The sequence below is a fragment of the Cricetulus griseus genome, assembly GCF_003668045.3.
Source record: "Cricetulus griseus strain 17A/GY chromosome 1 unlocalized genomic scaffold, alternate assembly CriGri-PICRH-1.0 chr1_0, whole genome shotgun sequence".
Taxonomy (NCBI): domain Eukaryota; kingdom Metazoa; phylum Chordata; class Mammalia; order Rodentia; family Cricetidae; genus Cricetulus; species Cricetulus griseus.
Genome location: NW_023276806.1, coordinates 193,586,229 through 193,603,482, shown reverse-complemented (window position 1 = coordinate 193,603,482; position 17,254 = coordinate 193,586,229). Strand labels below are relative to the sequence as shown.

Here is a 17,254-nt window from a genome sequence, read left to right as displayed (position 1 = left end):
AAAACATTATAGTCTTGCTCCAAGCTCCTTCCCTGCCTCCTGCCTCTCTCTCTCCCTCCTGCAACAACACCTGCCCATCTGTCTTTTTAATTTCACACCAGCAGTTATGTTGTTGATTTTTGTAATCGCCAACAGTTGTCTCAAAATAATTTATGTAGCCTCCTCATTTTGCCTCTGAAAACTTCTACATGCTTTGACCTATCGCAATACCTCCGAGGTTCACTATTCTCCTTGCAATGTTCAGTCCCCAAAATGTAGCGTATCTTGAAGGACCTTTCACCCCTTGTTATTAGGTTCAGAAACCTCTAAGTAACACTCCCAAAGTAATTCACCCTGCAGCAGGCACACTTCCCACCGGGTTATGATTAATCTTCATTCACTCTGTTCCATCTTACGAAGGACCAGGATAAACTTCCTGTTCAGTGACTCCCTGGGTGTGGCTGCTTGCTCATGCAGTAAGAGCCCGCCCGCCTCTTCATCCAGGACATAAAGCCTCCACCAGCCTCCTTAACCAGCACACGGACATCTGCTCTCTCAGGAAGGTTTTGGCAGCAACCATGTCCACTTTCGTGGAGCTCAGTACCAAAGCCAAGATGCCCATCGTGGGCCTGGGCACCTGGCAGGTGAGTGTGGCGTCTTGGGAGACCTGCTGCCTTGGAGGAAGGTCTCTGGCATTTCCTTCTCTTTCCACAGCATCAGCTGAGGTTTGGAATCCTAGAGCCAGGACCCGAGCTGCTTTGGCGCTTTTTGCACTGCTTCAGGCTCAAAGCTTTGACAGGCTTTTCCCAGCTGTGATGTTAACTTCTCTAATAATGCCAGGTCTCAAGCGGTCCCTGAACTTTAAGAACAAAAGGCTCCAGGCAGTTACTCTCCTAGCAAGCTTTGCACTTAGGAGACACCCAGTGTTTTATAGGTCTTGACTGTCTTTTGGGTTTTTTTTTTCCTTGCTGAGTCATTCAAAAGCAGGACACTGAGCTCCAAATGACCGAGCTCTCCGTGCTGCCCACGGGGAAGGACTCCATCTGCAGCGTCTGGCCTGGACCTTGTGTGACAGGCAGAGTCTCAGACCCCAGCCCAGGCTACTGAACTCTCCCCTGCCCCTTACCAAGACTCCACCTGGTTCCAGTGTACATTAACTCTAAGCACGAAGACCGCAGAGCCTGGGCTTGGGTCCTGCCTGGCAGTCTTACTCTCCTGGTGGAATGCCCCCAGGCCCATCCCACTTTCCAGCGAAGCATATTTCCCAGTCTCTGTTGAGACAAGCCTGACATTGTACAATCGCCTAACTCTGCATTTGCGTTTCCCTTGGTGGTACCATGACAGTGGCTAGCTTGTTTCCAGGAGTTCTCTAATTGATTTCTGGAGACAGGGAATTTAAGTTGCTCTAGAACTAACCTTGCAGTTTAAGCTGGTCTTAAACTTGCAATCCTCCTGCCTCAGCCTTCAGGAATTGTTACAGGTGTGAGTCACCTCCAGGAGCTGTTTTTGGAGCCCATGTCTTCTGGTCTGGTGGCTTAGCCACTGCCTCTGTCCCTTACTCTTTACACTGTCCTTTAATCTGCTGTGGGACAGGGTTAGCACACCTCTTTGTTTCAGCACTGGGTTGAAATCCTACTTGAATTTGCTACATAATAGAAATTTCACTTTCTACCAAGCTGACAAGTGTTCTTACCTGAAGTTACTCTCAGAAATTCAAAATTAGACAGAGCTGGACAAGGGAGTTGTTTTCAAGATAAGGAGGTAGTATTAACACAAGCCTGCTCTTATCTGTAGAAACTCAGGCAGGTACAGAATCAGGCAGGTACAGAATGGAGCACGCCCAGGTACTTCTGAACTGGGAGAAGCCATTTCTTGTCCCAGAGAAGCAGAGCATATATATCTCTGTGGTGTTTTTCTAGGTTTGATACTTAACCAAGACATTTCTAGGGTTGGTGAGAAAGAAGAGTCTTTTTTAGTTGTTGTTTGGTTTCATCTTCTTTGGTTGACTGAGGGCTTTTTTTATATCTATGCTTTATTTGGGGGGCAACTATGTACCCCAGGCTGGCTTCAAACTCATAATCCCCCTGCCTCTTATTTCCCAAATGCTTAGATTACACACATGGGCTGCCACACACAGTGGCTTTCTTCCCTCTTTTCTTTCTTTCTTTCTTTCTTTCTTTCTTTCTTTCTTTCTTTCCAGCTTATTGCATTTCATCCATTTACACTGCTGTGTGGCAGAGTCTGAAGGTATCATACAACGGCCAATCTCCATATTCATTTTTTAAATTTAAATTCTTTAATTACTACTCATATTTACATATCCATCCCCCCCATTCCCTCCCCCTCCCATCCTCCCAAGTTCCCCCCACCCCCCAACCCATCCCCCAACTCATCCCCAGGGATAGTGAGGCCCTCCACCAGGGACCTTCAAAGTCTGTCATATCATTTGGGGGAGGGCCTAGGCCCTCCTTGCTGTATCTGGGCTGCAATAGTATCCCTTCATAGGGAAGGGGCTCCATTCTCCACGTTCTTAATTAACATGGTCTCGGGCTGAAATTCTTCTGGGTCACTTCAGAGTTGAGTTTGGCTTTAAGCAAGTTGCAGTGAGAGCCACCTGTCACCTCAGAAACAAGAGATCCTTTAAAATCCTGTGTATTTGGTGGGAACTGACTCTTAGCTAAGAGAGAACATGGGGTGGGGGTGAACATTAGGGTTCACTTTCACTTCCCCTTTGAAAGTTTGTTTTCTCCCCCAGTGTCCTCCAGCAATGCTGTGGTTTTCAGAAGCTGGGCTGTGTGGAGCCTGTTGAGGAAGGTCTTGGCATAAGAGCATCCAATGGCCTTTTCTGTTGCTTTTCAGTCTCCCCCAGGCCAAGTCAAGGAAGCTGTGAAGGTGGCCATTGATGCTGGATACCGCCACATTGACTGCGCCTATGCGTATTACAATGAGCACGAAGTGGGAGAGGCCATTCAAGAGAAGATCAAAGAGAAGGCTGTGAGACGGGAAGACCTCTTCATCGTCAGCAAGGTACAATGGCCCGCTGGGTGGATAGGACTTCAAAGCCATTGGAATAATTTGGTCCACACCAACAGCCCTGCCCATCATTCTCCTAACCTCTTTCCTTGGTTTTGTTATATCTGTGGGTGTGAATAGCCACACTCCAAGTCAGTACTGATAAGGGTCTGCTGTTGGCCCACCCTCCTTGTTGGCTTTCCCATAACAAGAGGGTTCTGTTGAGGCTCCAGTGCTCCTCACTGTCATGCTTTCTGTCAGTGGGATCCTTCTACCGAGTCAGAAGCTAGGGGCACCATCAAAGGTCTTGGGGCTAGAGATGGCATTGGGGTTAAAAGTGTGTGTTGCTCCTTCAGAGGACCATAATTTGATCCCCAGCACCAACATTAGGCGACCTACAACTCCTGTAACTCAAGCTCCAAAGAAGCCCAAACCCCTTCTGGCTCCTACAGGCACCCATTCACATCCATGTGTACATACAAAAATGCACATAAATAATAAATAAAATAATTCTTTTTTAAAAGGGATGGGCCCTGAACCACACCACTCAGTACTGTGTTCTCAGTGGCTATGCAGAGAGAGGTTTTTTTTTTTTTTTTTTTTTTAATTGTTTAGAATTGTTATTTAGGGATATCTTTTTTTTTTTTAATCTCAATTCAGTGAAGGGTGAATTATAAAATGCTGTTAAAAAAAAGGAGAGAGGAGTGTGAGGTTGTTGATTGGGTATAGCTAGCTGGGATAGTTACTCCGCTAACCACTTGGAAACGGCATCTGATATGATAAACAGACTTACTGTACAGTGTGGCAGGCCACTTAAACTGTTTGGGGTTCACCATTAGGGTCTGGTGTCTTGGAGGTATGACACTATACCCCAATAGCGTCAGAATGCTGCGTGATCTAGGAAGCACCCAGAATGCTGTAAGCCTGGAAAAATAATCACCCTCAACACTTAGGAAATAAGTGACTCATGAGCCCCAGGAACCTCAAATATCAGATCATGTGTGTTAATTAGCCAATTTGGTTAAATATAAATAGCTGTCCTGGGGATAGGTTAGACTGCAAATGGCAGAGCAGGGAGGGTGAGCTTAGTGTGGCCCCTTTTCTCCAGTTCCTAATGTTTCCTTGTTGCACTCGGCAGTTGTGGCCCACCTGCTTTGAGAGGAAACTGCTAAAGGAGGCCTTTCAGAAGACCCTCACGGACCTGAAACTGGACTATCTGGACCTGTATCTTATTCACTGGCCACAGGGACTTCAGGTTTGAACTGCTCTCTGTACCTTCAAGAGCCACCAAGACAGGGCTGTGGTGGGGGCGGGGGTGGGGGGACGGCGCAGAGGAGAAAGCCTGTCAACTTTGTGTTGATTCCACGTTCAGTGATACCCTTTCAAAAGACGTGTTGGGCTATTCTTGCATATTGATCTTCAGGGTTCAACACCTTTGCCAAGCAAATCGTGCTGGAGCAAAGCCCAAGTGGGATGATGTTGGGAAGTATTAAATCCTGGCTAAAAAGACAAACCAAAACCCCAAAACCAAAAAACAACCCAAACCAAAACAACAAAAACCAAAAAGACCCACTGCTCAGTGCCTGGAGCCCTGCTTCCGCTTGCTGCTGAGAGGATGAAGAGATGTGAATGCCCAGTATGCTGCCCCCTTCGTGCACAGCTGGGATGATGGTAACCGTCGAAGCTCTGGACTTCTGGAGGAGTCAAGGACAGGATCTGGTTACAGTCTTCAGCAAACTCTACCACTCAGATCTAGCCCTCGCCTTAGTGACCCTGAAATCAGAATTTCCTCCAGGTCTATGTGGGGCCAGGTATACTGCGCTCGTTTCCATGGCGATGGAAATTCCTCATCGAGCCTTTGACATAGAGTAGCACATTTGGGAACCAGCCCCGCAGTTTCTGTAGTTTAGGATTTACCTACCACAGTAGGTTGTGATGGAGATGCTGCCGAAGCTTGATGTCTGCAAGTGTGCCCTCTGGAGCCTAACCAAGTGCTGAGCAGGTGTGGGGATTTGGTATTTCACTGTCCTGGAGCCTTGCTTCATAGGACCAGGTGCAGTCAAAGAGCATTTTGTTCTGTATTTACAGCCCGGAAAGGAGTTATTTCCCAAAGACGATCAAGGCAACGTCCTCACCAGCAAAATAACGTTCTTGGATGCCTGGGAGGTAGGTTCCCAGCTTCTACTGTGCATCAGAGATTTTGTTGTATGATATGAAATGGCCCACATGTCTTGTGTGTAATTCTGTCCCTGTTTTTCTAGATCTCTTACTCCTTCCTTACCATGTTTAGGTTTAGGGTTCATCTGGTGTTATCTACTTTTTTTTTTTTTTTTTTTTTTTTTTGAGATAATCCTACAGTTTATCCCTGGCTAGCCTAGTACTTACAGAGTTCCATTGGCTTCTGCCTCTCAGGTTTTGGGATTAAATCATTTGCTTTTGAGGTGACTATTGGGATCTCAATGGAGACAGGAAATACAAATGTTCCTCAGTTTGTGGTAAACATATGCTGTTTTGAAAGTAAAGGCAGGTACTTGGTACAGGGATATTGCCTTGATTTGCACATATTAGCTGAGTAGCTCAGGGAAAATTATTATTGTTGTTATTATTATTATTAATTTTGGGTTTAACACAGGATTTTTCTGTGCAGCCCTCAGTGTCCTAGAACTCGATTGACATCTGCCTACCTCCGCCTTCCAGTGCTCGGATTAAAAACATACACCACCATACCCAGCTAGCCTAGGGAAAAGATCGAAAGCCTTCAAGCCAGTTTACACTTATATATCTGCTTTTTTGTGAAAAGGCTCAGTGGCACAGTGCTTGCTGCACGTGCAGAAGAATCCAGATCCCACACAAAGCCAAGTGTGGAAGCACATGTCTGTAATTCCTGTGCTCATGTGGTAGGATGGGAGAGAGACAGGAGAGTCCCCAGATCTCCAGCCAGCTAGTGTGATATACACAGAGATGAAAAATCAAAGAGACCCTGTCTCACAGATGGTGAAAGTTGAGGAACAACAGCCCAGGCTGCCCTTTGACCTTGGCATACTTGCCATGCATGGCATGTGTTCCTGCACACACGCAGGCACACACACATAAGCATGCTCACACTCATGTAATACAGTCTACTGATCTCTATCCTTCAGGGTGTGATAAGGATGAAGAGAGCTAACACGCCAAACTTCATCATGGCACATTAGTTACCAATCCTGTGAGGGACAGTTGCTTTCCCTACGTACAAATGATGAAACCAATAACCTGGAGAATTGGGACGTCATCAAGTTATATAACAGGGGTGTGACATGATTAAGGTTAGATTCAGTTCTATCTGACTCAAAAGTCCAGTTACCAAAACCTTTATAGCACAGTGCTTGGCAAACAGTGGCCATATATCTAAGCATCAGGAAAAGAATAAGCACCTTGATTTTTTTAAAACCAAACAATTCACTCTATCAGCTGTGTTCCTTTGGAGAACCCAGACCAGAGCTTGATATGCATAAGGATGTTCAAAAACTAAACAGGCCATGGATGCTTTTCTCTAAAAAATCTTTTTGCCACTGTATCCTTTTGTAAATGTCATCAGAGGAAAAAGTGAGCAAGCCAGTCATAAACAAGCATTGATAGAGATTCCAAGACAGCCTGTCCAGCAGCCCTGAATTCATGGTGTGTCTCTCTACTTCGAAATGACTTCCACTGGTTTTCCCAAGAGGAGGGAACTGATATAATGACATTCAGTGGATGTCTTTTGTGGTTATTCTATCCAAAAGTGTTTAGCCACCAGCACAGTGTTGTTGCCACTTGGACCTTTAGCTGGAGGTAGCATGAAAATATTGAGAACAAAGTGTGTGATGTCGGAAGGAAAAGAGAAGGAATCAGAGCAGCCATTGTTTTCTAATGGCAAGGCTGGCAGCCCTAGTGTTGTGGAATGCTGTGCTCTGGCCATCGCCCGGCTAATGCTTTCTTGTAATATAACATGAGACCCTCACAAGACTGGACCTACTAACATTCCCTTGTGGAATTGGGGTAGAAAGAAGGTTTATGAGGGTTGGGAGGAAGATCAACAAGGGTCTCAGGGGCAGCTTAAGAGTCAGCACACAGGGCCCCCCTCTTGCATGTGGCTATGTAAGAGGTTAATGGTTGCTAAGAAGATATTTTCCTTGGCGGCGTAGCAGCCCCAAAGTTGTCCCTGCTTCTATAGGTAGCTCCTCATTCTTGGTCCTGGGAGAAACCCAGTTAGGTTAGTTGTTTTACCAGCTTAGATTCAGGTGGTAAACCCAAAGGACTTGGGTCATTTGGTCTGCTGTTGGCATCCCATCTGGGCTGAAGAGAGTTTATGTCTACCCTGGAAAAGTTAACACAACACCTAGAGATATACTTGAAAGGAATTATTCTCAACAAGTGAATCACTAATTACATCTGCTAGCAACAGAAAGCAGGTTATAAGAAAGTCTAAGGCGAAATCTAGAAGTTGTGGATTTAGTTAAGTGTTGAGGTCTTACCTCATAAGCACAAGGCCTTGGGTCCAGTTCCCAACATAGTAGGAAAATAAAATTTAAAAATCTGTTTATATTTCTGTAGTAGATCTCAAAGATTTTCTTGAGGCTTTCTGACCTGGATGGGAAGAGGAAAAATTAAAATCCTCTAAAATGACCATCAGCAATAAAGAGCCATCTAGTTTGATTGATGGATTAATGAGCAATATAATGGTTTTACATGTACAGAATCAACAATAATGGGGTCTGTGTGGCAAAACTCCCAAGACAGCCTAAGATTTTGGCATTAATTTTTGCACTGAAATGAGTGTAATAACTTGACATGATAGCTGTCATACATGACCATGTAAATAATTTAGTAATACTTCATGGTGAGATGTGGACACTACCCAAACTCTGGTTCTTTTATTACTTATTTGTCTATTTACTTATTTATTTATTATGAATACAACATTCTACCTCCATGTATTCCTGCACACCCGAAGAGGGCACCAGATCTCATTATAAACGGTTGTAAACCACCATGTGGTTGCTGGGAATTGAACTCAGAACCTCTGGAAGAGCAGTCAGTGCTTTAACCTTTGAGCCATCTCTCCAGTCCCCAAGCTCTGGTTCTTATAGTGAACTAACTGGCAATTCTGTGGTAGTCAGATACCTAAGGGTATCCTTGATTTGTTTAGTGTTATGTCCTATGACTGAATCCAATAATTATTGCTACATGGGCATAAGTAGACAAGCTGCAGGCTCTGCTCAGAGAACAGCAGGATTAACCATGCTGGCATGGAGCAGTTCTTTGGAACAACAACCAATCCAATAGAAGCCTCACTGAAATCCAGAAGAGGGTAGGAGAAATTAATGTGAAGAGGGCAAGGTGAATCATATATGCAAGCCAACGTTAACTTAGGGCACAAACACATTTAAATTATCTCATTCCACACTGGGGAGTTCAGGAACCTCCTGGTCTCATCAGTGCTAAACAGCCCTGCCTAGCAAGGTCCTTCCTGGCTCACGGTGGGGGTGGGCTCTCAACGTTGTACACTAAATTCACCAGGGAGTTTTGAACATCCTAATTCCTGTGCTGTAATCTAGAGTAAGTCAGTAAGAAGCTCAGGAATGGTGCTGGAACGTTACTCCAACTTATTTCTTTCTTTCGTGTTTTGTTTTGTTTTTGAGACAAGGTCTCTCTATGTAGCTCTGGCTGCCCTGAACCTCATTATATAGACCAGGCTGGCCTGGAATTTACAGTGATCCACTGTCCCTGCCTCCAGGCTAGGAATAAAGGTGTGTGCCACCACACCCAGCAGCAACATTTTTAAAAAAGCTTTTAGAGGGTACCAAGTTTCACCAAGGCTGAGAAACTGTACACAAGTGTGGCCTGAACATATCAGTTTCTTCTGTTAGTCTTTGCTTACAACTTCCTTTCATGCTGTTCATGACTTTCCTCCTTTGTGCTTTTTTTTTTTTTTTCCAGGCTCAATTTAAACTCTACTTATACTGTTATTCTGGGACTCATGTAGGTTCCTTCCTTCCCACACTGATGCTCAGGGTTATGCCAGCTGTCAAACGAGACCAAGCAGCTGCATTGTGAAGGCTGCTGGCTCACTGAAAGGTGCACACTGTGGACTTTCATACTCTGCAAACTCTTAGGCAGGAACTTGTAATAAATGAATTATAAGTACATGTTGAGTTTGTGGTCGCCACTAGCAGGTATGATATTTTGACAACTTTGTAAATTGTTCATTCTAGGCAAAACATTACTTTTAAAAATACCTTTTCTTAGGGTTAATGCACTGTCATGGTTGTGGTAAGTTGCCAACTGGCCAGATGTCAGACCCACCTAACCCTAGGTTGGGTGCCCTACCAGGGTCTGATAAATCTGTATATCTCCTCATTGGAAAACAAAATACATGGCAGGGGCAGTGGGCTCAGAGCCCAGACAGGAAGTTGGTTCTGATGACACAGGCCTGTAATTCAGGTTCAGGAGGCAGAGGCAGGGGGTCACAAGTTTGAGGTCTGTCTGGGCTGCAGAGGAAGTTCAAGGCTAATACTTAGAGCATGTCTCAAAATTTTAAAATGAAGAAAAAAAGGCTAAAGACGTAACCCAATAAATAATAGAGTGCCCTAGCATCATCATCAGCCCCCAAAATATCTCTCTCTCTCTCTCTCTCTCTCTCTCTCTCTTTCATAGAGAAAGATAAAGGGCAAAAGCAAGGGAGACTATTTCTCTCACACACACATACGTGGGGGGGGAGGATAAAGGGCGAGGGAGCCTTTTTTCTCAGGTTATGCAGATTTGGGTGAGGTGAGGGCAGAGAGCATACACTCCCAGCAGCGTCTGCCCCTTGACGGGCATACACTCTCTGAACTGACATTTCTTTCTAGTGTTGCAGCTTACTTAACCTGGAGGACTGTTTATCCATTCCTCTTATGTCAGGACTAAACAGAAGCCAGCACTCTGTAGTCCTCCTACAGCCATCTAAATGGTATTCTTCACTGGGGCAGGTCATGGAAGAACTGGTGGATGAAGGGTTAGTGAAAGCCCTGGGTGTCTCCAACTTCAACCACTTCCAGATTGAAAGGATCCTGAACAAACCTGGATTGAAACATAAGCCAGTGACCAACCAGGTAAGTTCTGTTCTTCAAAGGGGGTCCTGCTCTGTGACTGCTTCAACACCTGGAAGCAAGTTCCATACGCTCTAATGAGTCTCGTATCTGAGGTCTGTGTTCAGGATGCGCAGGGCAGTGGGAGGCAGACCCTAGGTCTGGTCTATAGCACATCTATCAGTGGGTTGTATTTGGCCTTTGTGTTGGTCTTTTCTTGTGCCTAGAGTTCCCCCTAAGCCACTCAGGAAGGCCTACTTCCCTAGTCTAGTGATGGAAGTGACAGAGGTGTTTTCTCTTGCAGGTCGAGTGTCACCCATACCTCACTCAGGAAAAACTGATCGAGTACTGTCACTCCAAGGGCATCACTGTCACAGCCTACAGCCCTCTGGGTTCCCCAAATAGGCCTTGGTGAGGGTTCAGCTTGATGACTTTATCACTCTTTTTTTTTATTTTAATTTTTTTAAAAAAACATTTCATTTATTTATTATGTATACAACATTCTGCTTCCGTGTATATCTGCACACCAGAAGAGGGCACCAGATCTCATTACAGATGGTTGTGAGCCACCATGTGGTTGCTGGGAATCGAACTCAGGACCTCCGGAAGAGCAGCCGGTGCTCTTAATCTCTGAGCCATCTCTCCAGCCTGACTTTATCACTCTTAAAATTAGTTTTTAACCATTGGTTAGTATTGCTATGAATTTCTTATGCACCTGGAAAAAAATGTGTCTATAGCAATATATCAGACACACCCAAACAGGATTATGGGGCGGGCACAATGCTTTAACAAAAGACAAGGTGCCTTACCTCTTAAGAGTGCTCCATGTCTGCTATTTAATGCTAGAGCACGCTTATAAATTTCTGAGGTTCCAGAGCCTGTGGATGGACCACAGGGAAGACAAAGCTTTCAGGTGGCTAGGCTACTCTGCCTGTTCTGCAGTTGAAGAAGGCTATGGTGCTCAGCCTTGATGCTGTCATGGAAGTGTGGTATTCATCCTATATATAACACTAACGAAGTTAATTCTGTATCATTAGGAATAAATTCACCCTAGCTATCTATCTGCCTTTAGGGCCAAGCCAGAAGACCCTTCACTCCTAGAGGACCCCAAGATTAAAGAGATTGCTGCAAAGCACAAGAAAACCTCGGCCCAGGTAAGATATGGTGCCTCTTCCTGCTCAACCCAGCAATCCTTTTTTTTTTTTTCTTTCAAGACAAGGTTTCTCTGTGTGGCCCTGGCTGTCCTAGAACTCACTTTGTAGTCCAGGCTGGCCTTGAACTCAAGATCTGCCAGCCCCTGCCTCCTGAGTCTGGGATTAAAGGCATGCATTTTTTGTTTTTTGTTTGTTTGTTTGTTTTTAATAGTCTTGTTTTATTCTTTATACTGCCTTCTTTTAATCCCTTGGAGAGGAAAAAATGGAAAATGTAAGTCTATTGGCTTCTCTGGGAAACACAGCTGGCCGTATCAAATAAGGACCACCCAAGTTCATCAGCTTCCTGCCAAATCCTCAATCCTAACTAGGGAAATCATGGCGTTGCTCCCAGGATTAAGGGAGATAAAGGAGCCATTGGGAGGAGCTGCAAAGATAGTCCTTGTGTTAGTTCCTTTTCTCTGGCTAGGAGAAGATACCGTGACCAAGGCAACTCATAGAATAAAAGGTTTATGTGGAGCTTCCAGTTCCAGAGGGATAGGAACCCATCACCCTCATGGCAAGGAACATGGCAGCAGCTGGGCAGACACTGTGCTGGAGCAGCCGCTAAGGGCTCATGTCTCAATCTGCAAAAAAGACGAGCGCACAATGGGACTGACAGAAGTCCTGAAACCTTAAACCTTCAGTGACATACATTCTCCAACCAGAACAGGCCCAGTCCTTCTCAAACCATTCCACTAATTGAGGGACAAGTTTTCTAACAGAGACCTGTGGAGCCATTCTCATTTTAACAATCATTCTCTTCTCTTATTAAACACACACCTTCACTTTTGTGCACAGGTTCTGATTCGATTCCACATCCAGAGGAATGTGGTGGTGATCCCCAAGTCTGTGACACCAGCACGTATACATGAGAACTTTCAGGTAAGGTCCTGGCTGACCACCTGCTATGTATGTATGGGATGACTCTCAGTGGCTTCTCATCGCATCCTGCAGCATTAGTGATGCCCCTAACTTCTCATCATCTTGTGATCTCTGGTGCCAGGGAGCTGAGATGAATCGCCAGTGAGCCTGAAATGGGCTAAGGGCTGGGCCAGAGAAGCCCAATCAACTCTGAGCATAGGTGTGCCTTATGCACAGTGAAGACCCTTGGTTTCCCTGAGCACTTAGATCAAAGGCCATAGACTATCCTGCCCAAGTGCAGACTTCCCCTGGCCTACACAGCAACCTTTTAGCTGGAGAACAGGCATGGACTGGACTTGAATAAATGCCTTTCTGGAAGGAGCCACGTGTCCCCTGAAGGATTAGACACTGTACAAACTGAGATTTTGTGACACTGAATCCTGTAAATAATTCAGCCTTAACTAGAAAATGGTTTCATGCATTGTGAGCTTGGGTATACAGAGAAGAATGCCTGCAGTCTCAGGCACCAGCCCTTGTCTTGCTAAGGAGCTTTGGGACTCTTGTCCTTCCAGGTCTTTGACTTCCAGTTGAGTGATCAGGAGATGGCCACCATCCTTGGCTTCAACAGAAACTGGAGGGCCTGCCTGCTGCCTGAGTAAGTGGAGGGGGTTATTAAATGAGCTTTCTGAGGTTGGAGAGGGTTAGCTGGAAGGGTTGGAAGACATCCAGGGTAACTTTTTATATTTAACTCTTTAGATTCAAATATTATTTCCTGGACGTTGTGAAAAAGTAAAGTTTGAGTCATGGGAAGTCAGACCTGCTAATTGCTGCTAATTCTATGAGTTTTTCCACATAGAGCCACCGTTTTAAGAAAGAACATGCTGCTCTGTAGGTTTTTTTTTGTTTTAATTCTTTGGGGGGTCTGCCACCCAATCCCAAATAAATACACTGAGGCTTATTCTTACTTATGAATGCCCGGCCTTAGCTTGACTTGTTTCTAGCCAGCTTTTCTAACTTAAATTATCCTGTTTCTCTTTAACTACATTTTGCCTCCGAGTGTTTTACCTTTCTTTATTCTGTATGTCTTTCTTTCCATCTAACTCCGTGGCTGGCCCCTGATGTCCCCCTGTCCTCTAACTCCGTGGCTGGCTGTGTGACTGACTGTGTGGCTGGCCCCTGGTGTCCCCCTGTCCTCTAACTCCGTGGCTGGCTGTGTGACTGACTGTGTGGCTGGTCCCTGATGTCCCCCATCCTCTAACTCCGTGGCTGGCTGTGTGACTGACTGTGTGGCTGGCCCCTGGTGTCCTCCTGTCCTCTTTTTCTCGTCCCTCACTCTTCCCTAGATTTCTTCCCCTATTTTTTCTCTCTGCCTGACAGCCCTACCTATTTCTCCCTCCTTCCTAGCTATTGGCCATTCAACTCTTTATTAGACCAATCAGGTGTTTTAGGCAGGCAAAGTAACACAGTTTTACAGAGTTGAACAAATGCAATGTAAAAGAATGCAACACAGGCCAACCCGGTCTACAAAGCAAGTTCCAGGACAGCCAGGACTAACACAGAGGAAAACCAAAAAATGAAAAAAAAAAAAGAATGCAACACATCTTTGCTTCATCAAACAAATATTCCATAGCATAAAAGAATGTGGCACATCTTAAGCTAGAATCCCACAACACTGTTGCTTTGCAGGAGGCAGAAGCATTTATCCATCCACTCATTCACTTAACGGCTTCTCTGCAATGTGCTGTGTGCCAGCCTGTTCCAGGTGTTTGGCACCTCACACCATACAAACTTTGTTTCCCAATCTTGTATTCTAGCAACATCTGAAGTAACTCTAAGTATATATGTCCGGCAGTAGCAAATGCCATAGAGAAAAGTAAACTAGGTAAAAGGTATGGGGAGCAGTATCCTGGTGGGATAGCTTTATGTGTGATGATCCAGGGGCAGCTGTGCTGCTAGATCAAGTCACATTTGAAAGAAGCAAAGGAAGCGCCATGTGGTATTAGGAGAACACCTTTCTTAGCAATTACAGCAGTGGGAGCAAAGGCCCTGAGATAGTGGATTTGGGGCACTCAAATAAGGAGGCCAGTGAAGCTGCAGTGGGTGAGTAAGGGCTATTGTGGGAAGAAATAAACTCAGAGACAGCCTTAAAGCTAAGGGCACGCAGGTGGTACAGACCACGAGGACTTTGGCTTTAGGATGGAAGGCACTAGGAAGCCAGGAGAAGCTGTGAGCAGAACCTGGCAGGATCTGACATGTCTGAAAAGTTCCACGCTGACTTCTGCATTGAGAGACCACAGACAACCTACTATAATAATTTTGCCTACTATAATAATTCAGGGAAGAGAGGACAATAATTGGACCTGGCTTCCAATAGAAAAGAGCCGATTGGATTTGCCAAAAAATTGACAAATACGGTTTTGCTTGCTCGGCATTGTTTTAGCATGAGCAACTCAAGAACAGAATTGTCTTTTAGAAATGAAGGATTTAGCTTGAGACATGTTTGTGATGATGCCTTTTGATCTCCAATAGGTAGGGTGAAATAGTTACATAAGTGAGTGGAGATAATAGGTTGGTCCATTCAGGGGTAAAATTGAAACTTCAGTCATTCAATAGCTATGAAGTTTTGGATAAATTTGTAATTGATTCCTTATCTACAGAGTAGGAATAATACCAAATATAGCAAATATCCATGGAATATAAGTTTAGGATTTATCAGAGATCCTAGCTCATGGCTTATCTTACCTTGTTTAATACCAACAACCATAATATAACAACCCATCTGCCGATATCATCATGGTTTCTGGCTTTTCTGTAATATGAAATGAACTCAAACAGTATTTGTGAAGCCCATATAAGAATGTCTGGATTGGCAAAGGGGCTCAGTTGAGAGCATGTTTATCTGTATACATGAATGCTTGACTTGGATTCCCAGTAGTACATAAAACCAGGGTTCTTCTAAATCCATGGTGTCTTTTTTCATTAATTGTTGTTAATATACATACATACATACATACATACTTAAGAGATCAAGAATGGTGTATGGGAGATTTTGGAGGGAGGAAAAGGAAGAGGGAAGTGATGTGGTCAAATTGTAATCTCAATACATAAAAGAAATAATTAAAAAAATAAAACCTGGTCCAGTGGCACATGCCTCTAATCACAGTCCTCTGCAGGAGGATCACAAGTTCAAAGTTGTTCTCCACTACATAGAGTTCAGAACCATGCTAGGGTACATGGGAACCTGACTAAAAAATACTATGAGATGGCACTAATATTATCTCCATGCTTGTCGCTGCAGGACAGTAAACATGGAAGAATATCCCTACGATGCGGAGTATTGAAGCTAACTCGCCTGATGAGGCTTCCCTCTTTGCTGATGCACACCTCAATCATTTCTGGTGTGCCATTTGAGCCAAGCCTGCCTGATGTCATGCTCTAGGCAACGCTGTACTTAAAATCCTGTGTTCAAGGAAGTGTGACTCTGAGAAGTGAATGTGCATTTCTTTCACTGATTTGATCTGACCGAATGTTTGCCAAAAATCAGGAACTCTGGTAACTTTGGAGGACATAAGAATAGAACAATAAAAGCCAAGCCAAGAACTTGATTGCTTGAGGTCCTTGAGTAGTAGGTGGCTAAAACAGGTTCAAAGGAAGGTGCTCTCTGGGAGAGCACTAGGCAATTTGATGCTTCCATCCTCCCAAGCCTTCTTACCTCTTCTATTTCCCTGTGACTTTCTTAGCACTTTCTTCTTGCCATCACCCCCCAAGCTTGCCTTTAATACCCCATCATGCCTAAGAGTCAGTGCTAGTGGGGAAAGAGTCTGAAATCCACAAAGGACATCACTGGGTAAGCGGGAAGATAGGACATGAAAAATCCTATTGCCATTAACCTGGGAAGAGGAACAGAAAGGGTACCTGGCTATTCATTCTTACAAACCTATTAAAGATACTCATATTGGGCCATGTTTGCTCCAAATGTCTTGAAGAGAGAAAAGCATTCAAAAACTAAGTGGTAACCACAGGGTAGAAAACTTGTCTAGCTCTCCCCATCCTGTTCCCCACAGTTAGTGTCAAGGTAGATTGCTGAGCTGCTTCATCTACTGCTTGCTGTCTGGTTCTGCCCTTGTGTCACCAATGTGCATGGTGGTGACAGTGGGTGGATACCTATACTTCCAGGGTTCCTAGTCAGATGGCTTCCTCTGGGATTGCTTAGTGGGGACTCCATTAGGGAGCTGAAGGGCTCAAGAACCAAATGTGTGGTTTTCAGATGCTGTTTCCCATAGAAGGCACGTTTGCTGTGGAATACCAGCTCTTTCTTACAGCTTTGACCTTGGTTCTGTCTCCTACCAGTTCACACAGCCTCTGGGATTAGGAGACACCGCTTTGTTCATTAGCGAGGTCCTCCATCAAGTTACCAGAGGGGTAGTTCTTCCTTTTGAAGTTCTGGTGTTGTGCTCATTGACCCCCCCTACTTTTTCTGGCTGCTGGCTTTATTGTTGCTTCTTCAGAAGTACTGACATCTCTCTGACTTCTCACGATGCTCTTCTAAGCAAATCAGCCATTGGATTCATGACCCACTCTCACCAAGCATGCCATTGTCATCATCATGACCACCACCACCATCTTCATTATGTTGTTTTGAGACAAGAGTCTCACTCTGTAGCCTTGACGTCCAAGAACTACATAGACCAGACTGACCTCAAACTTACAGACATCTGCCTGCCTCTGCATTCTGAGTGCTGGCATTAAAGGTGTGTGCCATCACAACTGGAAATGTATCTTAATGTAACTTATTCTGTTGGCAAAGGCCCTTTCTTCAAATAAGGTCATATTCTGAGGTCTGGGCAAACATGGGCTTTTGGATCCCTATTCAGGCAATGTCTGGATCATTATTAATATCTTTAACTACTCAGTCTTTCTGAGAATATAGTGTGGATATTTAAAAGATAATTTACTATTACATTCATTTGTTACCAAGGTGGCCAAATTACCATCTCCTGACATCATCTGATTTTTTTTCTTTCTTCTTCTTCTTCTTTTTTTTTTTTTTTTTTTTGGTTTTTTTCAAGACAGGGTTTCTCTGTGTAGCTTTGGAGCCTATCCTGGCACTCGCTCTGGAGA

The 17,254-nt window shown here is 44.6% G+C and overlaps 1 protein-coding gene across 1 annotated transcript; it reads left to right on the top strand.

The window, feature by feature from the left end:
* Positions 1-514: 514 nt before the first annotated feature.
* Akr1b8 (aldo-keto reductase family 1, member B8) lies at positions 515-15,733 on the top strand. The gene is given in 10 exon segments (NM_001246751.1): positions 515-623; positions 2,839-3,006; positions 4,130-4,246; positions 5,080-5,157; positions 9,981-10,103; positions 10,384-10,490; positions 11,152-11,233; positions 12,071-12,154; positions 12,706-12,788; positions 15,432-15,733. Coding segments are annotated over 10 exon segments (951 nt in total). The 5' UTR covers positions 515-557; the 3' UTR covers positions 15,475-15,733.
* Positions 15,734-17,254: the final 1,521 nt, after the last annotated feature.